Genomic DNA, 25,835 nt, shown 5'->3' with positions numbered 1-25,835 from the left:
CATATTTACCATCTGGGACATATACACACTATGATAGCTCACACAAGTACCTGCCACCACCAAACCTCAGAATGGCTCCACTTTCGGCCACTGATGGAGTCTGACTATTTGTGTCAGATTCCTTCCCACATGATACATTTTTTGATAGCCATTGCCCCATTCCTTTCCACACCACATGTCTGTTTCTAATTCAAACCTCCCCACCCCATGTCTAGTTCTGATTCAACCCTGGTTATGAACATAGTTCAAGGTTTTTTCAGAAGCCTCCTCAGCAACCATGATAATATGGAGATGCTAATAAACACTTGGGAAGAAGCTTGTCTCCTAACTTCCTGTTTTAAGGAGTCTAATTCTCAGCTCCTGCCCACTGAGGATCCCTACTTCACAGTTTAGTATTTTCATTTATAAAACTGAGTTTTGAGAGCAAAGATTACCTTTTTGGCTCATTGAAGTTTGCTGTTTTGCAAAGTAGTAAATTACATGAAATTACATCTTTAAAAACAGAAAGCAATCTTTACTGGTGAAAGAGGTTATCTGTGCACTGGATTTCTTTCTGTGTCTTTGGGCACCCTTTTTATATATGCCTAATTCTACAAATAAAATAAAATCTGACTTTTTAAAGGTCTGTAACAATTTCCACTTCATTAAAGCCTATTTAATACAGTATTTCTTCTCAGACACCTTAGAGTCCAGAATGAAAAGTGACCAGAGGGAGAAGTCCATACTTAACATCAAGATCAAGCCTATAATTGATATGTATAAAGTTAATTTCTATTAGTTATTCATTTGAATAGCGTGATGAGGAAGAGACACTCCATAACCATATAGAATACAAATGCTAATGAACTTGCTCAGCATCACATAGGAATTCAAAGTGAGCAAGATATGATCTTGGGGAAATGGTTTTATATACTTTTACACTGCAAAAGCATATAAGTCTCCAGAGTCCTACCCTGGATTATTCCATATAAGGATGCCGATAAATAATAGGTATTACCATTATTAATTAGGTTTATTTATTCTGGGTATCTTCTTCTTGGTCCTTTCACTCACTAATGCATTGCTATCATTAGAGTAATAATACTTAGCTGCATCTTGAGCAGAGCAGAGAACTCCCTTCTGCCAGAGAGGAAAACTGAAAAAGCCACTCTGCCAGATACTAGGGACAGAGCAGACATTACTCAGACATGACTGATACAGACGTAAACAAGGAGGTCTTTAATTCTGTGAGTCTTTTACACACATGCTTAAACAAAATGATCAGCGTGAGAAGAGTACAGATGGTTTCCTAGTTTTGTGCTAGGACCTTCTTAGAAGGCTTTAGAACACACGCACTAGAGACAACGGGAGAAGCGTTAAAGCTGGCAATAAAATATCCTATTGAAAATGGTTAGGCCAATGTTAAAAAATGACAGCACTAAAACTACTGGATTATTTATAAGGAATTAGTAGTGTCTACAGGGAAGACTGAAATAAGTAATACCGTTTCTTTAAAGGGGCCGAATGAAAGCACTGGATTTATGATGTTTTTATTTATGTAGTAGCTGTTTAAAGTATTTCATTTTCAATTTTGCATGTGAATGTTGTTGCACACTTACTCTTTAACAATACAATGTTATGCAGCAAGCTGAATAAGGAACCTGTTTAACTTCTAGGGACAATTCTCTGTGTTGAATTAGACCTTCACATATGGTTTCCATTAGACCCAACTTAGTGATTGCCTTCCACACTCCAAACTTTCATATTATTTGAGACCACTCAGAATGGTTCTGTTAACATTAGCCAATTTGCATTCACAGCTACATTCAGTTGAAATCACTGGCTGCTTTTTGAAAGACAGAAAATATACATTAGTGATGGTAGATGTTTCCTACGGCCACATTCTAGACAACCAAAGACAAACAAACAAAAAAATCCAGTGACCCGTAAGACTGAAATTGGCTTCGTTTGATTAAGAAGTCATGGGGTAGTCAATTTGCATTATGATATTTAAGAGTCATCTATGCATACAGGTCTTAGGATAAAATAATGCAATGGTTTGATGCACAGAGAAATAATTTGTTCGAAATACATATGCTTGACCATTGGAATTATTTCAATTAGTAGGCATCTATTTCCTATAAATATCTTAAATGTTTCCAACTGAAAGAGCTTAGACATCTCTTGTAAAATCCTTTGGAGAAAAATTCTGCAGACTTCCTGCAATTTTTCCCATTAATTTGACCTGGGATGATTTTTGCTTAGAAAAATAAATGCTTTACGAAAATGTTAAATATTCTCCTATATAAATATTATCACTTTAGGTGGCTCTGATAATACAACACATGTGTGGAGTGAGGAAGATGGACAGCCTCTATCCCCAAGCAGCCTTGCTGCACAGTAAGTCTTTGCTGGTTTGTTGGTTTGTTTCTAAACTGGTAAGTTACTTGGCTGAATGAGCAATCAAAACAATTCATAAACATAATTCTTTTATCAGTATATAAGGCCATGGAATAGAAAAATCAATTATTGACTGACCACAGAAAAAGATACAGTTGAAGTGCAGTAAAGTTGAAAGTTGTTTTTTGGTATTATTCAATGGTACTTTCGGATAATGCAACATGAGGATCTGTTTTTCAGTCCTAAGATTGTATAACTAGATCCCACATGTTCTGTCTGGATTGGTTACCTTATGTCTATGAGGAGAATCTAGCTGGAGGCCCAATTTCCAACTCTTTTCAGGTCTTTCATCATGAAAGATGTAGAAGTCGCCAATTTTTTACATTACTATTTATTTCGGTTTTTAAAAATCACGATATTTTGTATGCTCACTCAAGGTAATGCAAACTTTGGTTGCTTCAGTAGTATTCAGGTAGCCAAAACTGTTTATAGGTAATTTAATTTTGGACTCTTTGTGGGGCATGTAAATATGTTGTCTCAGGAATAGGCAGTGGAAATAACAGCAGTTACCTTAGCTTCTAAGGACCATTAATCTAAGCAGTTCTCTGAAGTAACTGTAATAGTTATGGTAGAAGCTGACTGAAGTAAATGCATATAGTTCAAGGCAAATTTAGAGACTAGGTGGCCTGTTATGTAAAAGGTTGTTTTGGCCTGATAAATTATACTATTGAAATTCTTTAACTTTAGTCCCAAAGGATGTATTTTTGTGCTAATGGAAATGTGTACAAATAAAAACAAATAATAGGACTTACTTTTAACCATTCATTTCTTTTTCTAAAATAAAATCTATGCAATTGTTTATAAACTTTCTGTTATTCAATGAGAAGTTCCCTAACTCTGGGTAATTCTAGGCAAAATCCTTCCATCAATAACCACCTCCTCTTTCTGCTCCCACGTCTCTCCTCCTCTAAGGTGGCTGAACCAGATGCTTCTCCCAAGAGCAATCTCACAGCTCTGGGCAATTTTACCCCAGACAGGATTCCATGTTCCAAATAATCAAGTCTTTTAAACACATTCTCTGTATAGCCAGAAAAATAATTTTTTTAAAAAACCTCTGAATTGAATGAAGTAAGAAAGAGAAAAACAAATACCGTATGCTAATGCACATATATGGAATCTAAGAGAACAGTACTGATGAACCTAGTGAAAGGGCAGGAATAAAGACGCAGATGGAGAGAACGGACTTGAGGACACGGTGGGGAAGGGGAAGCTGAGACGAAGTGAGAGAGTAGCACTGACATATATACATTACCAAATGTAAAAGAGATAGCTAGTGGGAAGCTTCTCGGTAGCACAGGGAGATCAGCTCGATGCTTTGTGACGACCTAGAGGGACGGGATAGGGAGGATGGGAGGGAGGCTCAAGAGAGAGGGGATATGTATACTTATAGCTGATTCACTTTGTTGTACAACAGAAACTAACACAACGTTGTAAAGCAATTATACTCCAATAAATAAATAAATAAATATATATATATATATATATATATATATATATATATAAAACCTCTGAATTGAGACAACTGGATGCTTATTGCTGAAGCCAGGTATCTTTATCAGAGCCTTGGGGCATCCATAGCATTGGTAATGTTAGCGCTTCAGACCTGAAAATTCCACAGCAAATGTAGTTGGTTACTGACAGCTAGCTGACAGTTTATTAGAAAGAATTCAATACTTTTAAGATGGCTTTTGTTGAGATTGATGCAATTAAGGGATTTCTTATCTTTGGACTTCCTTTCCCTCCCCACTTTAAAATAATCATAGAGTGGCAGTACTTGGCATGAGATAAAAATGTTTATGGTCCAGAATTTTCTAAAGAAAGCTGCTCAAAAATTTTTTTTTCCCTCAGAGCTCTTCTCCCTCATTATTTTTGCACTAAAGTTAATTATTTTTTATTGTGTTGTGTGTGTGTGTGTGTGCGTGCACACACACATGCATGCATACATCCATAAGCTCATCTTTAGTTGTAACCATTCTTGAGAAGTAGGTGAGATTTTTATATAAAGAATACATAAATTAAATCGTTTAAAGGAATACTTGGATGTTTATGCCAAAACAGTGGCACATATGTATCTTAATTTTTGGTGTATCTTAAATCTAATCTCAAAAATCTTGGCAATCACATATTCTTTATGGAACTAAGATAATGCTTAGATGGTATTTCAAGGTCACTTTTAGCCCAACATTCTTCTATTTAAAGCTTGAAAATTCACCATTCACCATTCTTGTGCCGTTTCATCTGGAAAGATAGACCAGTATTTTGCTACTGAGCACAGCACCAGAATGGAAATGGCTCAGTGCTATAATGATTAAGACAAAGAGGAAGACAAACACAAAAGAAAGAGAGGTAATACTGAGAGGAGAGTCTCTGGTGAAGGAAATGCCTAAACAAAAGCAAGAAGCCTCAGGAATGGGTGCAATTTTTTTAAACTTGGAGGCTGTGGACTGTATTTAAATGAGAGTCGGCCATCTGACCAATTAACTGTGCTCTGACTGCCAAGTTAGGGACTTTTCTTGCCATAGATTTTTTTTCTTGTTAAACTTCCTCAAATATCCAGTGTCATTAACCCACATGTAAACACCCTGAGACTTCTTTAATGTTAATGCAGACATTGTCCTACATGTTTACTAGCTATGCCAGGATAAGTCTCTTCCATTAGTATTTGAATTAAATCTAAATTAAATATCCAATAGAACTAGTCAATTTGTGTGTTGTGCAGTTTGATTCAAAATAGATGGTTCCCAAATAAACCATTGATACTTGTTCTATCTCTGCTGTGCATAACATTCAATAGTAGACACTAAGAGAAGAAATTACGAAATAAGTAGAGATGCAGGCTCACAGTTGAAGTGACAGGGCATGCGTAACATACACGTTTACTTACTCACATATGTATGCCTCAAAAATCTTAGACTATATCCTCACATGCCAGTCAGTTTGAAAGGAAACCGGAAAGTGGTTAATTTGGGAACTCTGAATTGGTTGTTTAAAGAAAAAAAAAAAAGGAACTTATAATGTTCATTTGGATTCTACCATTTCTTTTTAATCACAGTTAAATGAATTTAAATTATTTAGAGAATATTATAGGTGGAAGGGATCTAGCAGATCATTTGACAAGAGAGGAAACTGAAGCCCAGAGAGAGGGTTGCCAGATTTAGAGGAAAGAGAAAAGAAAAAAGAGAAGAGAAGTGAAGGGAAGGGAAGGGAGGGGAAGGAGGAGAGGGGAGGGGAGGGGAGGGGAGAGGAAGGAGACATGCAAGACTCATGGGACATACTAATACTGAAAAATTGTTCATTATTTACCTGAAATTCAAATTTAACTGGGACTCCTGTATTTTATCTGGCAACCCTAGCCCAGTGATTTTTTTCTTTCATGTAAATGTGCCTAGAAATGATCTTAAGATCACTTATGATTGGATATTAAAATAATTAAACATAGAGATAATGCCCATGGAAAGGTAAATACTTAGAGGATCCAGAGTAGTGCTGCCACTGTGCAGCTGGGCTGGATGGGGGAAGATGTCCTACTTCATGGTACTTCAGTGCTCAAATCAGCCAATGCCAAACAACCAGGGACTCGCATGGTCTCAACAAAATGGCTTTGCTTTATTTTTATATGACTTAATTTATATATTCTTTTCTAATTCTATAGGCTCCTAATACTGGAAAACTTTGAAGATGCCCTCTTAAATATATCAGTAGATAGTCCTTATATTCCTTACTTGGCATGTGTGAGAAATGTCACTGACAATTTGGCCACGGGATCAAAAGGTAATACTCTTAAGAGTCAAAATGCTACTACTCATGGTTTGTAATTTTGTTCTAAAATAGTAAATCTTATAAGATGTTGGCTTAAAAAAGAAAGAAAATTTAAAAATCTTAGTTTCCATATGCATCTGTTTCAGTGGTTTGATATATAAAGGGACTGTCTAATCATATTATTATATTATTACTCCTGTTCCTGCTGCTAGTACCACCTGGACACCTGGACAAACTTTAATGTATAATGGCCAGGTAACAGATGTGTTAATGGCCACCTGGATGAACTTTCCAAGTCTCCAGAATTAGGAGTTCATGTAACCCTCCATGACATTTTCTATGCCCTTAATAATCTTAGTTGTCAAAAAATAGTGAAGAAGGATAATGTAGACTTCCAAAAGCAGATGTAAATTACATAAAGAAGGGCATTTTTGTAGCAGACTATTTTAACTTCTGATCCTTACACACTTTAACCGTGAAGATTGCATTTAATCAAATATTTCTTTTCCTTTTTTTAAAGATAAAACATCTATTTTCGTACACTTTGTAGGAGATATACATTCACTGTTCCTACACCAAAATAGCTTTTTGAGACTTAATGGCAAGCAAATACCACAACAGATATTTAAGTGTGGTCTCTGTTTACCGGACATGAATTAATCAAGGTTGGAAGGGCATATTTGTGTCACAGTGATTATACAGCCTATTCTCTATCAAACACTTCAACTTAATAGTACATCCAAAATAAAAGCATGTTCAGTTCACCAAGAACCAAAACTGTATAGCACCTTTGCTGGAAATATTTTTGTCTCTAAGCAGAATATCTACGAATATTTTAAAAGTAATGAACTCTATAGTCTCCATGGTTCAAGGAAAGATTAAATTTTCACTCATTTTATATTTAGATTGAAATAGGCTATTATCTTAGAAAAAACTTAGTAATAAATTAGGATAAAGGTGTCTTTCAAATAGGTTTCCTAGATGACCTTGCAGTTCACATAAGGTAATTCTTTTCTCCTCCTTTACAGAAAATTTAAGACTACTGCACTCTACAATTCGATTTAAAATATCTTTTCTTCAAAATGGTTCCTATGAGGATAACTTCCCTCCAGTTCCTGAAGTGTTGAAATCAAAAGTAAGCCATGAAAGAAAAAAAAAAAAAAAAAACCTCAAAACTTCCTGTAATTCTCTGGCAAGATATGTTTGTAATTTAAGTTTTAAATCTGTATTTTTTTAAATACTGGTTCTATTTTGAGTCTAGATTAATGCTAGAAAAAGGGTGACAAGAGTTCTGGTGCTACATAATTGTATTTTGTTTTTAATCAGTGGATATCTCTGTCTGAAATGACCCATAAGAGACTAATTACAGAATGCAATACGTAAAGGAATAGCTCCTGATGTAGTTGTCTCATTAAGCTACACGATTTGAAAAAGCATTAAAAATTTGATTCCTAATTTGAAATGTCCCTAGTTTTTTTTTTTTTTTAATAAATTTATTTATTTATTTATTTTTGGCTGCGTTGGGTCTTCGTTGCTGCACGCAGGCTTTCTCTAGTTGGCGGTGAGCAGGAGCTACTCTTTGTCGTGGTGCGCGGGCTTCTCATTGCGGTGGCTTCTCGTTGCAGAGCGTGGGCTGTGGGCGTGTGGGCTTCAGTAGTTGTGGCACGTGGGCTCAGTTGTTGTGGCTCGCGGGCTCTAGAGCGCAGGCTCAGTAGTTGTGGTGCATGGGCTTAGTTGCTCCGCAGCATGTAGGATCTTCCCGGACCAGGGCTCAAACCTGTGTCCCCTGCATTGGCAGGCGGATTCTTAACCACTGTGCCACCAGGGAAGCCCCCTAGTTTTTAAAACTATAAAAGTTGATTTCAAAAGCTGATGTTTTAGACTTCACAGTGTACAAAAATCTCAGAAGTTGACTCACCTTATTTGTATTATTATCATCAGAAGCAGAAACTAATACTGTAAATCATATTAAAATGTATGATATTGAAGAAAGGGAGGGAAAGCAATGGGAAAAATGTTAACTCTGAAGTTTGAATTGGTTGGTGTTTGTCTCTTATTCTTTGTTTAGCTCATACATACAATTCACAGGTTATCATGAAATTCACTCTCTTTCTTAAATAACGCTTTAAATTTTGAAAGCAGCTCTCCTAGTAAGAACAGCAGTTTAATTGGATTTATGTAGCCAGGGATAAAGTAAAATTAGAACTGGTTTATTCAGAACAAGCAGGATGACTTGCTGTGTAGTCAGCCTGGTCTAATTAAGCAGGCATACAAAACATGCGTCCATGTATATTACAAATAAATATGCTAGTTAGATTACCTACATTATAGTCTTAGTCTTCTACATGAATCAAAATTTCTAGTGTACTTAATTTAGCACTATCTCAGTTTGTGCAAATGAGAAGGAAGTTATGCATTCATCTGGAAAAGTCCTACTCATCCTTCAAGGATAAGTTTAAATGTCACTCTTATAATATTAGAGTATCTCCTTTCTCACTGTTTCCAAGTCAGGATAATGACTTTGTATGCATGTAATATTTACCCATTCATTCATTCCACCCATCATCTATGCTCCCATAATGCTAATCTGTTTATTTAAAAGATATAATCTCTAACCCCAAAGTCCTTATAATCAATCCAGTGGAGGAGAATAAAAGAAGGCCAATGATTATAACACAGTGAGGTAAGTGTTGTGGTATGTGGATGGACAGGATTCTGTATATGGAGGTGGCATATCTGACGCAGATTGCAGAGCGTGAAGGTGGAGAGAAGAAACTTCATGGAGGAGATACGCCTTACTCTGAGTCTTGCAGGCTGTGGGATTAGGTTATAGTCCTACATGCCAGACATAGAGACAATGCATTGGTAAGAGGTATGAACCTGAAGGACAGATATAGGTTACCTGGAGTTATGTGTCCAGCTGGAGCACAGGATGCCCATGAGAGAGGCAGGAAAGGGGGCCCAGATCCCCAAGGCCTCTTTATGTTTAGTCAAGGAGTTTGAATCTGATCCTGAAAATTGTGAATTTGAAGAAGATGAATTCTGCATTTTAGGAAAAGTTCTCTCTAGGAGAATTATGGAGGACAGATTGGAAGAAAGCCAAGTAGGTGATTTTTTGTAGTAACCTAAGCAAAAAGTGAGGCCCCGCACTATGTCAGTGGCAGAGAATAGAAGGAAAAGAATTTCAAGAGCATTGTAGGAGGTGGGTTGACACCACTTGGCAGCCAGTGAGGTGTGAGGCATAGGGAAGAGGAATCTCCGATTACAGTGAGATTTCTGGCTTTTGGAATTTACTACTTAGCATTATAGCTCATTGTATATGTAGGGTCTGTTTCCCTCACTAGAGTGTAAAATCTGATGAAATTATGCCTTCTGCATCTCAAAAGTCTCACATCTAGCACATAGTAGTATCTTAAGACTTGACTCATGAATGTGTGAACAAATGATGGTGTTAAAGTAGAGCCCTGGTGATGTAATCGTATTACCTGGGCAATTACTCATTGTAGTTCTCAACTTACAGAGTAACTGAGCAGCACACAATATACATTGGGAAATGGAAACAATACATTCTCAGTCATTTACAATAATGGTATGGGAATGGAGCTAAGGATAACTTAAAACAGCATCCACATTTTGAGTATACTGCTCCCCTTGTGGGTTACATTATGAAAAAGGTTCAAGAAGCCACGGAAGTGGAAATAAACTACAATCCTGTCTCTTAGGTGGGAAATCTATTGTCATTTATAAAAAGCATGGCTACTATTTGCAATTGGCAGAACCCGTTCATTCCAGGACTACAGGCTCCATAGGAACATGGTTAAGTCTGTCACTGTACTCTGTACTCTCAGCACCTGGCACGGAGTCTGACACATGGAAAGTATTCAGTACATATCATTGAAAGAATGAAGACAGACTCCCAGAGTTTTGTAAGAAGAGATGCTTTTACTTCCCTGCTTTGTCCTCCTTGGTATTTGGTATCTTGATTGTGACAGTGAGTTAGGGCCCACCCTAACATTTTTATTCATGATATTTCTAAGAAGGTTTAGACCCTCCAAAATGCCAAATGCCTGTCATTCAGTGGTGACTTTTTTTCTTTTCTAGCCCTGAACATTCTACTCTTCTTGAACTTTAGAGTTTTCTCCTCCCTTCATCGTCTGTTTTCTCCTCTTTTATTTCCAGTCTCTCTGGGGGGAAGGATAACTTCCTGATTGGGGAAATACTCATAAAATGGATATTCTCTATATTAAGCAGAAATACAGATGGTATTGTATACTATCTGTATAAGTAGTATAAGATACTACTTATATTGTAATACCTTTGCGTTTTTAAATAGGTCTCATTTCCTTTCATTTACCTGCTAAGAGCCCAGAAGTGTTGCAGTTTCAGCATTTTTACACATACAGTATTTTGAAGTCTACACCATCATGTTACTTACAATTCTGATTCAGGTGCATTAGGAACCGTAGGCACTAGGGAATTCAGTCACAGCTGGACGTGGAGTTAGTTATGGGTCATTGTTCAAGTTTAGGCCTGAGCCCTTACTATGTAGACCAGTGTCGTGATACATGAGACTGTGACAAACCTGTAATCTGGACTTGACACATACTTTTGAAGAGATAATTATAATTCTCTGAATGTATGTTGATTACTAATGATCTATGAAGTTTCTAAAAGTTTAATGCATGTATTGCTTTTAGAAGAAAGTAGTAAATAATGACAAATAGTAAATGACCATGATGTTGCTCCTTGGCGGATGTGCCTCACAGGGCAGGCCACATTATTAACCCTGAATTAAATTCTTATTTCAGAGGACCAGTTCTACTTCAGTAACATGGTTAGATTTCTAATTTCTCCTTCTATATCTTTTATCAAGCCAAGATTATACTCTATGGACTTTTATTGGTTTCTTGTTACATGTATGTCAGACTTGCAATTAAAAAATATATTTCAGTCTCTACCGAGTAAAGTCATTCAAATTTACTACACCCTTAAAAGCTCAATTAAATTAATTGGGCTCCCAGTATTTATCTTTTTATTTAAGAAATCACCAAAGTAAAAGTCACTGGCAGAGAGGTTGGGCTGTATTCATTAGAAGTTTAATCATATCTAGTATTTGGAAAATCAAAGGAAGGAACAAGTGACAAACATAACAGTTACTTCTGGTAAAATGATTGGGTTTATTACAGAATGGAAAATTTCTCGTAGTAATAAGACTAGTAAGTAGAATTTTAATACATGCGAAACCATTTTAGATAGTTCAAAACCAGAAGTCAATTAGAATATTAAATACAGTGGAAAGTAGACCAATGATTTTTACTATCTAAGATGATTGGTGTTTCATTGCTACTGCCTACATGTAGTTACTATAAATCTCTCATCCAAGACACATCATTGTACCTTTCCCATTTGACATAGGCAAAGAAATATTCCTGAACATTTTCCTGTATCATAATTCATTTCTGTCAAAATGCAACTTCTGATTAGAAACTCAGCTGCGATGAATGACACATATTTGCTTCTTTAGATGTTTCTCCAAATTATTTCACTTCTTAAAAAGGAGTAGCTCTAGGGTTGCTTCCAAGCACAACAGAACTGGCTTCCCCAGAGGCATAATTTTTTACCCCAGGAAGTATGACTTGGGGATATATCCTCAGAACACACAGAGCATAGTGAACCGCAAGGAGGAATATACTTGCATAGGAAAGTAGTTGATTTTCATTTTTCTCCTTTTTCTCTGAATATGGGGTTTTAGGCCCTTTTAAGCACTCCATAGAACAAAAGTTTCCCTCAGTAGGTAAGAGGATAGAAGATAATGTCAATAAGAGTACAGACACTTTTGAAAAACAAGGTATATACCAATCCATATTTTAAAATATATGTGATTCTCATGCACAGTTTTAAAAAGTCTTTTTTTGGTTAATTAATTTTTTTTAACTTGTGATAAAATACACATAACATAAAATTTACCACCTTAACTATTTTTAACTGTGCAGTTCAATTGTGTTAAATACACACAGACTGTAGAACTCTTAATCTTGCAAAACTAAAATCCTCTACCCGTGAAACACCTATTTCTCATTCCCCTCTCCCCCTAGTCCCTGGCACCTGCAATTCTACTTTCTGTTGCTATTAATTTGACTATGCTTGGTACTTCATATAAGTAGAATCATACAGTGTTTGTCTTTTTATGACTGGCTTATATCACTTAGCATAATGCCCTCTAGGCTCATCCACGTTATAATATGTGAGAGAAGCTCCTTACTTTTTAAGGCTAAATAATATTCCATTTTATGTGTTTACCACATTGTGTTTATCCATTCATCTGTCAATGGACATGGGGTGCTTCTACCTCTTGGCTATCGTGAATAATGCTGCTGTGAACATGGGTCTACAAATATCTGTTCAAAACCCAGCTTTCAACAAATACTTTTGAGTATATACCTAGAAGTGGAATTGCTGAGTCATATGTTAATTCTATTTCAAATTTTCTTGAAGACTCACTGTACTATTTTTTACAGTAGCTACATCATTTTATATTCCCACCAACAGTGCACAAGGGTTCTAATTTCTCCATATCCTTGCCAACACTTGTTATTTTCTGGTTTTATTTATTTATTTGTTCGTTTGTTGGTATGTTTGTTTGTTTTGATAGTAGGCATCCTAGTGGGTGTGAAGAAAACCTTTTTTGAAGTTCCAAACCAAATCTGCTTTGCTATCTACCCTTACACGTGATTTAAAAAATAAACTAAAATATAAAATTAGTGTAAGTATTTGTGATTTAAATGAGATAAAACTAAACTACATCTTTTCAACCTGTGAATCTACAAGATATGACTACATTTTAGAAAGAGGTCTAACAGGTCCAAAAGTTTTTTAAAATTCTTAAGAGAACAGTAAACTCAAATGATAGAAAATAGTGCTTTGTGGTAAAATTGTTGTCAAATACCAAATCACTAAACACATAAGCAAAATGTTTTTAGGAAGTAAATCAATTTTGGTTGCTTATTATCAACTAATAAATATTTAGAATAATATAACTAATGTTTCCCATCTTTCCCCCTCTCGAAAGCTGTCTCAACTTCGAAACTTGACCAAACTTCTTTGTGAACCTGAAACTTTCAGTTCACTAGAGAAAATGTGCCAGCTGTCTAGTATGGACTTTGGGAACCTGTGTGAAGAGAGTGCGTTTCATGTGCAACTCCTCAAAGCAGCAGAATTCAGCACCGAAATAGCCACCAGCTTACTGTATCATGACAATATTCTATCTGAAAAACTGAGGGATTTGCTTTCTGGAGATCCAAGCAAAATTAATTTAGATATGGATCGGTAAGTTTTTCCATCGTCTTCTTGCTTGGTGAAATCCCTTCTCAAATAATTATTGATATGCCTAGTTCAATTTCTTCTCCTCTTCTGCTTTGTTCCAGGTTTCTAGAACAGGCATTGCAAATGAATTACTTGGAAAATATCACACGGTTAATGCCGACGATAGAAGCCGTGCTGCATGTCAATGACAGTGCAGACACCTTGGAAAAACCAGGTGTTTCCCCATCCATATTTTAAATGCTGTCTTATTAAAATGCATGTGATTCTCACGCTGCAGTTTAGAAAAGGCTTTTTTGAAGTTCCTAACCAAACCTACTTTGTATCTGCCCTTATACATGAGACACCTGAAGCTTTCAAGTATGGTTACTTGTCTAAAATAAACAACACAGCAAGCCAGCAGAGAATGAAACAGCGAAATTGGTTTCACAGAAAAATGTCTTCAAAAATTTAACTAGTTAGACTATTCACCTTTTATTTCTCTGATATATTAAAGTGCATTAGATAGTCTTTTGCAAGAGCAAGGATGAAATTTATTTACTTCCGTGAGAATAATCTGATTTTAAAAATAAAGATGCGCTGCTGTCTACAGAAGTATCGATTCAGAACCTCATATTAGTATTCTGAGCATGATGCATCATGCAATACATTTATCCTTCGCGTAATACCTCAATACTGAAAAGAAAGACGTTCAGAATTTTGGACAACAGGCAGCCACAAAATTGGAAGGGCACTAAGTCCAAAAATAAAGAAGGTATATTTGCATGAGAGATACTTCATAAAGAAACTGAAAGGCATTTGCAAAATAGAGATCACAATCTGCTAAAATAAAGTCAAAATATTTTTTGCTATTCATTGAAAGACCCAGATATGAAATAATTGTAATAACTGTCCTAAAAGAGTTTGGAGTTAAACACATTCTATTTAAAAATTGAAGTAATGATTGTGAAAACCCTTTATAAGCCGTAAGGTGCTGGACAAAGTTAAGGAAAAAGTGCTCTGTGGCATTACGTTTCAGATTTAGCAAACCTTGTCCTAAACTGACAGTATTATATGATCCAAGGTTAAAAAGCATTTTGAATTTGTGTGATGTTTTAAATCAAATGTAGAAATATATATTTAGCACATTGTGTGATCAAAGTCTGTGAGGAAACCATATTTTCTTTGAATCAACCTTTCGTTGTAGACATTTAAGGAAAATTTATAATCCAGAGCAATCTGTTACCTTAGGTTAATAATATCATAATAGGAATAAGTCTAAATCAGATAGAAATAGATCCTAAAGATGCAAAGTTTGCCAAAACTGAGAGACATCTGTTCCTGACACAAGGCATATATGTTGACTATATGTTTTATCTAGAAGGTTTCTCTATGTTAGAACGACTAAAAAGAATTACATTGCAACCCACATGTGAGTTTTGTTTTGTTTTCTTTTGTTTTCAGGTCAGTTAATAGAAATGTTTAAAAATGTTGAAGAGCTGAAAGAAGAACTGAGGAGAACAACAGGAATGTCCAATAGGAGTATCGACAACTTGCTGGCCATTCCCATCCCTGACAACAGAGCTGAGGTGGGGTGGAATGTGTTTGTATTTACATCCAGTTTTTTAAAAGTTTAAATAGCATTTAGTATTTGTTGAGCACTTAGCAGTAAAACACTGAGAAGCTGCATGCAAATATGGTGAATTTTCCATGCAAATGATAAAATTAGAGGCCTAATTCTTAAGTGAAAATAGAAGAAAAATCCTGAAGCAAGAACATTATCACTGTCTATTCCTTTCCCTCTACTTTTCCTATCCCTTCCTTTGCCTCCTTTGTCCTCTCCTTTTCTTTACCCCAGATGCTTTTCTTAAATAAGTGGTGCCATCAGTAATTCTTTATATTCATTATCACATTCACATTATCTGAGGTAAATTTTCACATTCTATTATGATGATATCAAAGTCGAGTTTCAGTAATCTAATTGGGTGGAAAAAAAGACGATTTACAATTTGTTGAAACTAAAATGAAAAAGAATACTTCTTTTTATTTTTTAAAAGCCCCAAGACAAGACAGACTACATAAAATAGATAGGGTCAAGGGAACTCTGGGTAAGTTTGGAGGTATAGTAAACATTTTTTGCTGTGAAAATGAGTAATGTTATTTCCTCATAGGCTGATAATAGGGTTTTCCACTTGAAATGTTTTATCTTCTACCCCTCTTCCAAGTTCATTGTCTGGAAGTGTCATAGAAATTTTCTAGAAGAATTTCAGCGCTTAAGACCTCATCCATTCAAAACTTACATGTGACAGAGTGTGTCATTTCTAAACACAACCCAGTTATTCTCCAATATGAGATAAAGTTTTTTAAAAGCCTTTAAGACTGACTTTGGAATATTTATGTTTGTGTCATTTTAATTGGTTCTCCCAAACAAAAATTAAAACTGCTTTACCTTCACTTTTCTTCCTCTTGTTATAACAATTAATATTTCTTTCTTTTTCTTTTATTTTTTTAATTTATTTTTGGCTGCATTGGGTCCTCGTTGCTGCTCACGGGCTTTCTGTAGTTGTGGCGAGCAGGAGCTACTCTTTGTTGAGGTGCACGGGCTTCTCATTGTGGTGGCTTCTCTTGTTTTGGAGCCTGGGCTCTAGGCACATGGGCTCAGTAGTTGTAGCACGCAGGCTCAGTAGTTGTGGCTCATGGGCTCTGGAGCGCAGGCTCAGTAGTTGTGGCACATGGGCTTAGTTGCTCCATGGCATGTGGGATCTTCCCAGACCAGGGCTCGAACCCATGTCCCCTGCATTGGCAGGCGCAGTTCTCAACTGCGCCACTAGGGAAGCCCAGCAATTAATATTTCTTTATTAATTCTTTCCCCTTTGGTTTCACCTTTCACTTATATGATCCTAAGATCTAATTTCAACTATCACATTTTTGGCCTCTGAAGAGCAGGTTCATTTTAGTAAGTAGAAGCAGGTAAATAGAGAGCATACATTCTTATTACTTTAAAAAGGAAAGAGAGAAAAGTTTCTATAATCTTGAATTTCATAAACTTTTTCTTTATTTCAACTCAGTGGCAATAGAGTTGCCATCTTACTTCCCATAGTCACACATCACTTTTCACACAAGCATTATTCTCCAGGATGGTTGATTCATATTATTGTGTGATTCTGGGCTTTTTTTCTTCACCTTTCATCGCTGGACCCCAGCGTTTATTGTACAAGATTATAACTTCAAATGATTATATAAATGAAATGCAATTTAAATAAAGTAAGAGTAAAATTTTAAAGAGAGCAAAAGTCTTTTTTTTTTAAAGTTTATCAGTTTTTTAAAAAATTTATTTATTTTATTTATTTATTTTTGGCTGCGTTGGGTCTTTGTTGCTGCGCGCGGGCTTTCTCTCGTTGTGGTGAGCGAGGGCTACTCTTCGTTGTGGTGCGCGGGCTTCTCATTGCGGTGGCTTCCCTTGTTGCAGAGCACGGGCTCTAGGCTCACGGGCTTCAGTAGTTGTGACTCGCGGGCTCTGGAGCACAGGCTCAGTAGTTGTGGCGCACGGGCTTCGTTGCTCTGTGGCATGTGGGATCTTTCCCAGACCAGGGCTCAAACCTGTGTCCCCTGCAATGGCAGGAAGATTCTTAACCACTGCGCCACCAGGGAATTCCCAAGAGAGCCAAAGTCTTAAACTAGTAATTTTCCCAAACAATCCAAACCAATTTTCTTTCTTGGTGTCGTCATTCACCCAGTTGTTCAAGCAAGAAATCTGGGAATCATTATGGATTTTTTTCTGTCTCTTTTCCCATCTTACTTCTCAAGCTTTCCAGTGAACTATGGACTCTTTATAGGTTTATTGATAGTAATTAGTGCTTTAAACAAAAAAAAATTATGTGATTTTGAGTATAATTTGTCTTATTTTTAAATGAAGTCTAAAAGTATAAAAAAACCTCTCAAAATGGACAGGTGGCTTCAGAGGATTCACAGATAAATATTTTTCTTCCTCCAACTTGTAGATTATTTCTAGTGTGTTCTGGTTGCATTCTTGTGATGCTAACATGACCAGTCCCAAATTGGAAGATGCAGTGAAGGAATTCTTCAGCATACCTCTTCCAGAGAGATCCCGTCTGTCTTACCTCATTAGACTCACTCTTCTGCACTACTTAGACATTCACAGCTTCACATACAAGGCAAGTTGCTATTGATGAAATATTTTAATATTTATAGTATAATATAAAAAAATTGATTATACCTGTATGCTCCTTGATACTGTAAGGAATGTGATCCATTTATACAGCTTTTGGAATTATAGCTTTATTTTAGAGCTAAGTGGGACCTTAGCGATCGTATATTGTAAATTTGCATATTTAATAGATGAGGAAATTAATACTATGGCCTTATTAACTCTCAATTTGTATATGCAAGACCAGGAATTAAATTTAATAAACACTATACTAGAGTATGAAATACAAATGTTATAATAACTTTTTAAAAAAGTGAATGCACATTAATTTGGTGGGATAAAAATAAAGATTAGAACAAAGTTTTTCGTTTTCAAGTAAAAGAATCGAGGTTTTTTTGGGTATTTGAAAAAGTACTTTTTGTGTTTCCTTCATCAAGTTTTGATAGAGGCTACCATTATTTATCCAGTACAACAAAACAGTGGTCATTATTAGAGCTGTAAAGTCAGCAGTAACTCCATCTTGCAATAACTAGATGCTTTATAAGTGCTTAGTGAATAAAAAACTGAAAGAAAAATATAAACATAGGAAAATTAAACACCTTTATCCGCCCAAATCTATACTAGGTCAAAATTATTTACATGTTATTGAAAACACTGAAAAAAAAAGTTTTTCTCTTGAAAGTAAGAAAAACCAGAAGCAGCACGGCTGACTTATGTTGTTGATGCATTTCAGCGAAGGGGATGAAGGCATTTTAGGACTAGTTACAAATAATCCTTTTCACAGTCATCATTATCCGACCCGTATATTCTGCAGAGGCCTCCTAACTGGCCTCCCTTGCCTCCACACTTGTCCCCACCACTCCCTGAGCAGCAAGAGGATCCCTTTAAAACTTAAATCGTATTATGTCACTCCTCTGCTCAACACCTTCCCCAGTGGCTCCTCATTTTATTCCAGTAAACCCTCAAATCCTGCAGGGGCCCCAGGGCCTGCACAACCTCTCCGCGTTTCTAAAATCCCGTTTCCTGCGTGGCTACTCCTTGGGCCCAGGGCAGCTGCATGGGACCACTCCAGGCCATGCCCTTCACCTGATTTGCAGCACTATGTGTCTTTACTCAATATTGACCTTCTCCATAAGATACCCTGACAATCCTATTTAAAATGCAACCAACTTTCATCTATAGCACTCTCAAACCTCCTTTCGATGCTCTGTTTGTTTTCTGTTACACTTCCAGCATACTATGTATTTTATTTAGTATTCACTTTTGTTGTTTATTTTCTGTCTACTTCTATTTGGTGTAAGCTCCACAAGGGCCTCTTTGTTCACTGAACATTTCAGATGTCAAGAATAGTGCCTGGCCCATAGAAGAACTTAGCAAATACCCATTAACTAAATGAATATTTATTTTACCTAACTTAAAATGCATATAAATTGATATTATTAATTTTTGTATCTAAAATTTTAATCCTTATCTTACAATGTCTCTGCAGAGCACATATCAAACCAACTATTTCTTGTTGAGTATAGTAAATAAATATGTGCATTTTATAAGCAGAAGACCATTCCTAATTCTTTCAGGTATTGCACGTAAAAATAATAAAAATTTCTCATCATTAGTCAGTTTATTTCAAATCAGTGTCAGAATTCCTAGAATTTTGGCAGAACTGGAAGAAAAATTAAAATGTTGAATCTGATTTAGAGAAATCTGATTGCAATTAATAGCTGTGTTATTGAGACAGCTCTGTCTTTGTGATATTTCTCCAAATGAATCTTGTCCTCATATAGTGGTCTTTGACCCCCTTGGACACACCAAGAGCTTTCCCTCTTCATGAACCTCACAAATCTTTCCCCCTCTGTCTATTACCTTCCTCTCCTTATTCCTCCTATGGTTTGTTCTTTCTCCCCTTTGGGGTGTCATCTTGGAAAGACTTCTTTTGATTTCTTAGCTAAACTCCCTACCTCCTCATATTCCCCAGCTTTTTGTTCATTGATTTGTTTCATATCTGTTTCTCCTATTATTACAAAACTCCCTGAGTGGAAGGATGATGCCAGTTTGTGTACCACTGTACCCATCACCTCGTACCCATTACCTCACCCAGTGCTGGGAACATAACAGGCACTCAATTAACGTTTGTTGACTAATTGAGTGAATGAGAGAATAAAATTAAAATTTTAATTTAAAAAATATTTTCAGTGTTTCTTCCTGCAACAGAAATACATTCGGGGATTATGATTAAACCTGATAGACCACATGAGCTTTTTGACAGAGCTTTTCTGATTTTAAGGAGCACATTATATGATTTTTGAACAAGGGTGTACATGAAGAATTATGTAATTGACATTTGCCTTTCTGACTTTTAAAGTCATTTATTTTTGGCAAAGTTATTGAGGTATTATTTATATGTTATAAAATTCACTCATTTTAAGTGTACAATTTAATGGGTTTTTTAGTAAATTATAGAATTATGCAACCGTTACCACAATCTGATTTTATAACATTTCTATCAACCCAAAAAGAAACCTTGCGTCCATTTACAGTCAATTCTCATTCTGACCTCTAGCACAGGCACCCTCTAATCTATTTTCTGTCTCTATGGATTCACCTTTTTAGACATTTTATTTAAATTGAATCGTACAATATGTGGTCTTTGTGTGTAGCTTTTTTCACTTAGTATAATGTTTTGAGTTTCATACATGTTGTAATGTGTCAGTAAGTAATTTCTTTCTTTTACCAAATAGTATTCCAATTTAAGGATATAAATTTTGTTTATCCATTCATTTGGATTGTTTCCACTTGTTGGCTATTGTGAGTAATGCTGCCATAGACATTCCCATACAAATCTTTGTGTAGACATATTTTTTCATTTCTCTTGGGTAAATGCCTAGGAATCCAATTTCTGGTTGTATGGTAAATTTATGTTTAACTATTTAATAAACTTCCAAAATGTTTTCCAAAGTGACTGTACCTTTTAATATTTTCACCAACGGTGTGTGAGGGTTCCAGTTTCTCCACAAAAATAATTTCTTATTTTGTTGTTGCTGTTCCTGTCAGGTGTTTTTCCCTAGGGAAAATCAAAAGCCAGTAGAAAAGATGATAGAACTCTTCATAAGGCTAAAGGAGATTCTCAGTCAGATGGCTTCTGTCGCACGACCGCTGCTAGACAAAATGAGATCCCTGAAACAAATGCACCTGCCCAGAAGTTTTCCATTAACACAGGTAGAAAAGTCACGCAGTAATATTCTTGCTGGAAAATTCCTTTTGTCATCTTAACTTTTATTTGAGATTAGTTATAATACATTCAGCTACAAATATAGTACATTGACAAAAATCACTTACAGAAAAACTCTTCTACTCTGGCAAAAGTTTTTGCAACTTAAATTGGAGAAGTTTAGTGTTGTACATTTACATTTGGGATACATGTTTTAAAGGAATTGTGGAATTATAAGGATTGTCTAAGGATTATCAGGTTTTCTTCTATATTGTTTTCAGTAGCATTTATAGCTCATATAATGTTAATAAATCATGTATTTTTATCTCACAGGCAATGTACAGAAACAACCGGCTAAACACTCCCCAAGGATCATTTAGTACCATTTCCCAAGCACTGTGCTCCCAAGGAATTACCACTGAATATTTAGTTGCCATGCTGCCCTCTTCTCAGAGGCAGAGAGGCAACCACACCGAGGATTTTTTGACTTATAAATTAAGTAAAGAGCAAATTGCTGCAAAATATGGAATTCCCTTACATGCCAGTGAGTATACTTCAAAATCAGCATGGTAATGTCGCCTCCTAACAACATTGTCTGCTAAATCTTGGCCTTTTTTATTTTAATTGGCTGTATTCCCTGTATTGTACAATATATCCTTATAGCTTATTTTATACATAATAGTCTGTGCCTCTTAGTCCCCTACCCCATCTTGCCCCTCCCTCCTTCCCTTTCCCCACTGGTAACCACTAGTTTGTTTTCTATATCTGTGAGTCTGTTTCTTTTTTGTTATATTCACTAGTTTGTTGTATTTTTTAGATTCCACATAAAAGTAATATACAGTATTTGTCTTTGTCTGACTTATTTCACTTAACATCAATGCCCTCCAAGTCCATCCACGTTGTTGCAAATGGCAAAATTTCATTCTTTTTTATGACTGAGTAATATTCCATTATATATATATACACACTACATCTTGTTTATCCATTTATCTGTTGATAGACACTTAGGCTGCTTCCATATCTTGGCAAATGTAAATAATGCTGCTATGAATATGGAGGTGCATGAATCTTTTCTAATTAGTGTTTTTGTTCTTTTTGGGTATTTACCCGAGTGGAAGTGCTGAGTCATATGGTAGTTTTTTTTTTTTTTTTTTTTTTTTTTTTTTTAAAGAATGAACATTTTTTTTTTTTAACGTGATAATCCATTTATTTATTTATTTATTTATTTATTTATGGCTGTGTTGGGTCTTCATTTCTGTGCGAGGGCTCTCTCCAGTTATGGCAAGTGGGGACCACTCTTCATCGCAGTGCGCCGGCCTCTCACTATCGCGGCCTCTCTTGTTGTGGAGCACGGGCTCCAGACGCGCAGGCTCAGTAGTTGTGGCTCACGGGCCCAGTTGCTCCGTGGCATGTGGGATCTTCCCAGACCAGGGCTCGAACCCGTGTCCCCTGCATTGGCAGGCAGATTCTCAACCACTGCGCCACCAGGGAAGCCCCCATATGGTAGTTTTATTTTTAGCTTTTTTGAGAAAAACTCTGTACTGTTTTCCACAATGACTGCACCAATTTACATTCCCACCAGCAGTGTACGAGGGTTCCCTTTTCTCCACATCCTCACCGATATTTGTTATTTTTGTTCTTTTTGATGATAGCCATTCTGACAGACGTGAGGTAATATCTCATTGTGGTTTTGATTTGCATTTGCCTGATGATTAGCCATGTTGAGCATCTTTTCATGTGCCTGTTGGCCATCTGCATTTCCTCTTTGCAAAAATGACTATTCAGGTCTTCTCCCCATTTTTTAATCGGGTGTTTTTTTAATGCTGAGTTGTAATCTTAGCCTTTTGTAATAAATGAAGCATTAATTTTCCCCAAGAAAGCACTCATACAGCACTTAACCACACATCAAGCATGTTCTGCATATCAACTCATTCACTCTTCCCTTACCTATGAGGTAGGTGCTACTATAGCTGCATCTTAGTAAAGGAAATGAGGCACAAAGTGATCGAGTAACCTGGACACCATTGTCCAACATGAAAGTATCAAAGCTATGATTTGAACCCAGGCAGTCTGCTGCAAAGTCTAGCCTCTTAACCACTACACCTTGCCAGTAAATGATACAACAGTGTGCCTTAAATCTGCTCAGGTCAATATTTTTTCTTAACTTTTTAGAATTAGAAATTTGTATCACACACAGAACAGCTTCATGAATGTAGCAGAACTATAAACGTTCAGTGGCACATCAAAGCTGTTTACTTGATCTATAAGCTTTGAGATGTAAAATATGATTGGCTGAGCTTTTCCAAACAATATAGGGATGTTTAATATAGCAATTGGATTGATGCATTTATGCATCTTTTTATTCATTTAACAAACATTTATTGGACAGCTGTTATGTATCTAGTACAATAGCAAACTTTTGCATATTTTTAAAAATTAAGGGCTGGTGAGGAATATCTGTTGGAAGACAGTCTGAAATGTGCTTTTCAACCTTTCTAGCTCCTCTTGGCAAAATGCCATCATTTACTATGCACTTGCTTATTTATTGGATTAAACTTTTACACCGAAAAAAGATTTGTTACGATGCTTTCTTACTTTGACACCAGATGCGTCACATTTGTTAATAACAAAGGAAGTATAAGGCAGGTATTTTGGGGTGCTATAACAATAATATTTGTCAGTTTACCATGAATAGATTTTAAATGCATGTATTAAATGGTTTTATTACACTTTTTCTTTCCAGCACCATTTTGCTTTTCTCTTTATAAAGACATCATTAATATGCCTGCTGGACCTGTGATTTGGGCTTTCTTGAAACCCATGTTGTTGGGAAGGATTTTGTACGCACCATATACCCCCATCACAAAGGCAATAATGGAAAAGGTTTGACCATTATCACTCAAAGTTTCTATCTTGAGTATAAGATGATTTTTAAAGTAGTCAGCTTCCAAATTTAGTCTAGCTGGCTCAGATTTCTTTATAGCCTAGATACTATTACCTTTGGCTTTCTGAAACTCTTAGCAATTCTCAACTTCTGCCCTGTATATGTGTAAACAATGTAGATTGAGTGGTAGCTCCTTGAAGAGAAATGAACCTTGTTAACACTTGAGAATGAGGTTAGTTGGAGCAAGACCTCAGATTTTTCAATTTATCTCCAAAAGCAGAAAACTTTTCTACAACTAGCATGTAAGTTTCAAAGTATGTAAAAATAATGGCACTAGAAAAAACAATATTGGGCATTATATAACTAGTTTGAACAAAAACAATTGCTAAATTATAGATTATTGGCTTCATATTTGGTTGTACAACTTAATATCTTATATAGAGGATAGGTGTTGAGAAAGACATTATTAATAGTAACTATACTTATCACCTACCTAATATAACCATAATAGCATTTCTCTCTCACTTTTAAAGTTGGCTTTAGTGATTTGAATTATAAACTTGATGCTTTTAAAATGATAGAGTGAAAGTAAAAAAAAAAAAAAAAACTTCTTTACCATTACTTGGTCATTAAACTATAGTTTATATAAATATAAATTAGTTTTAGATCTATATAAAAATAAACATGAAGTCATCACTGATTTCTAGAATGATCTTTGTTTTCACTGTTTGTGTTTTAATACCTTATTTGCTTTATTGACTACACACTTTTACATAATTTTGCATAAATGAAGTCATTAAATGCTTATTTTCTAAGTGCAGTCTTTTTTTTTTTTTCTTTTCTTTTTGCTTGACTCTCACCTCTTTTTCTCCCTGCTTGATCCTACTCTTCCTTTCATGTAAACTAATGAATGTTAGCATTCAAGGATGTGGCTTTCTATAATTTATGTGCATTCCTCTAATCCTTTATATATTATTATACTGTATGCACATTCATATACAGAATGGTCATTGTTTGCATTATTAAAATGAGGTTTCATTATAATACTTTTCTGCATATTACTTTAGTCACACAGCAATACCTTGTGGAAATTCTTCCAATTCAATAGATTTAGTTTATTCATTCTTTTTGAAGATTGTAAATTTTTTCATACCATGGAATTTACTCAGCCAATCCTCAATTGTTGGACATTCTTTTTGTTTCTAGTGTTTGCTTTTGTTTTTTTGCTCGTGTAAGCAATGCGGCAACAACTACTTTTGTGCCTATGTCTTTACACAGTGGTATTTTTATTTCACAGAGGTGAATGTTCAAGATTGAGGGATTGAAGAATATTATATTCTGTTTTAATAACTATTGTCAGATTGCTTTCCAAAAAAAACTATATACATCCACCAGCAATACATGAAAGTATTCTTCTTCTTATATCCTTGAACTAGAATGTTTAGTAGTAAAGTGTACCATTGGTAAAAATGGGTAACTTGTGAGAATTCCAGAAGACATGCTTTTGGCTGTAAATTTTCTGTGGACATGAAGTAAACCCTAGACTTTCCAGAATTTTTATAAGTGATCTCGATCCTATAAAAGCTGCCACTTAAAAACTTTTGACCATATGGGAAATTTCTGACAATGTTCTACTAACTCTACTTTTTAGAACTGTTTTCTTGAAATTATGTAACAAAACAAGCTTAAGATACCTTTTTGAAATATAGGAAAAATACTAATGGACCAGATTTGTTTCTGTTTCTTCAAGTCTAATGTAACTCTGAGGCAGCTGGCAGAATTAAAAGAAAAATCTCAAGAGTGGGTGGATAAGTCACCATTTTTCATGAATTCCTTCCACCTGTTAAACCAGACGATTCCAGTTCTCCAGGTAGGAGATGGTTCTGTTATTCACTTTTGTACGAATTGTAATTCTTTGAGATTTTAATCACCATCGTTATGTGAATGGGCAGATAGTAACTTAGAATCCATATTCAACAGATTAAAGTTGCCTCTGCTCCAGAGAGCAGATCTGAGACAGGATAACAGATCTGTCAGTCATGTTTGTAACCATCCTCACCTCTTATACCACAGTTTCT

At 35.6% G+C, this 25,835-nt stretch overlaps 1 protein-coding gene across 1 annotated transcript in view; it reads left to right on the top strand.

Annotated features, from left to right (window-relative positions):
* Window positions 1-25,835, top strand: part of ABCA12 (ATP binding cassette subfamily A member 12) — a 186,631-nt gene that overhangs the window by 84,885 nt on the left and 75,911 nt on the right. Inside the window, exons 9-19 of the mRNA XM_059927396.1 lie at window positions 2,304-2,379; window positions 6,092-6,210; window positions 7,227-7,333; window positions 13,268-13,524; window positions 13,623-13,735; window positions 14,962-15,086; window positions 17,499-17,672; window positions 20,717-20,881; window positions 21,207-21,417; window positions 23,617-23,756; window positions 25,508-25,627. Coding sequence (XP_059783379.1) covers window positions 2,304-2,379; window positions 6,092-6,210; window positions 7,227-7,333; window positions 13,268-13,524; window positions 13,623-13,735; window positions 14,962-15,086; window positions 17,499-17,672; window positions 20,717-20,881; window positions 21,207-21,417; window positions 23,617-23,756; window positions 25,508-25,627 — 1,607 coding nt within the window. The remainder of the gene's footprint in view (window positions 1-2,303; window positions 2,380-6,091; window positions 6,211-7,226; window positions 7,334-13,267; window positions 13,525-13,622; window positions 13,736-14,961; window positions 15,087-17,498; window positions 17,673-20,716; window positions 20,882-21,206; window positions 21,418-23,616; window positions 23,757-25,507; window positions 25,628-25,835) is intronic.

This window comes from Balaenoptera ricei, chromosome 7, assembly GCF_028023285.1.
Source record: "Balaenoptera ricei isolate mBalRic1 chromosome 7, mBalRic1.hap2, whole genome shotgun sequence".
Taxonomy (NCBI): domain Eukaryota; kingdom Metazoa; phylum Chordata; class Mammalia; order Artiodactyla; family Balaenopteridae; genus Balaenoptera; species Balaenoptera ricei.
This window is presented reverse-complemented; position numbering and strand designations above follow the sequence as displayed.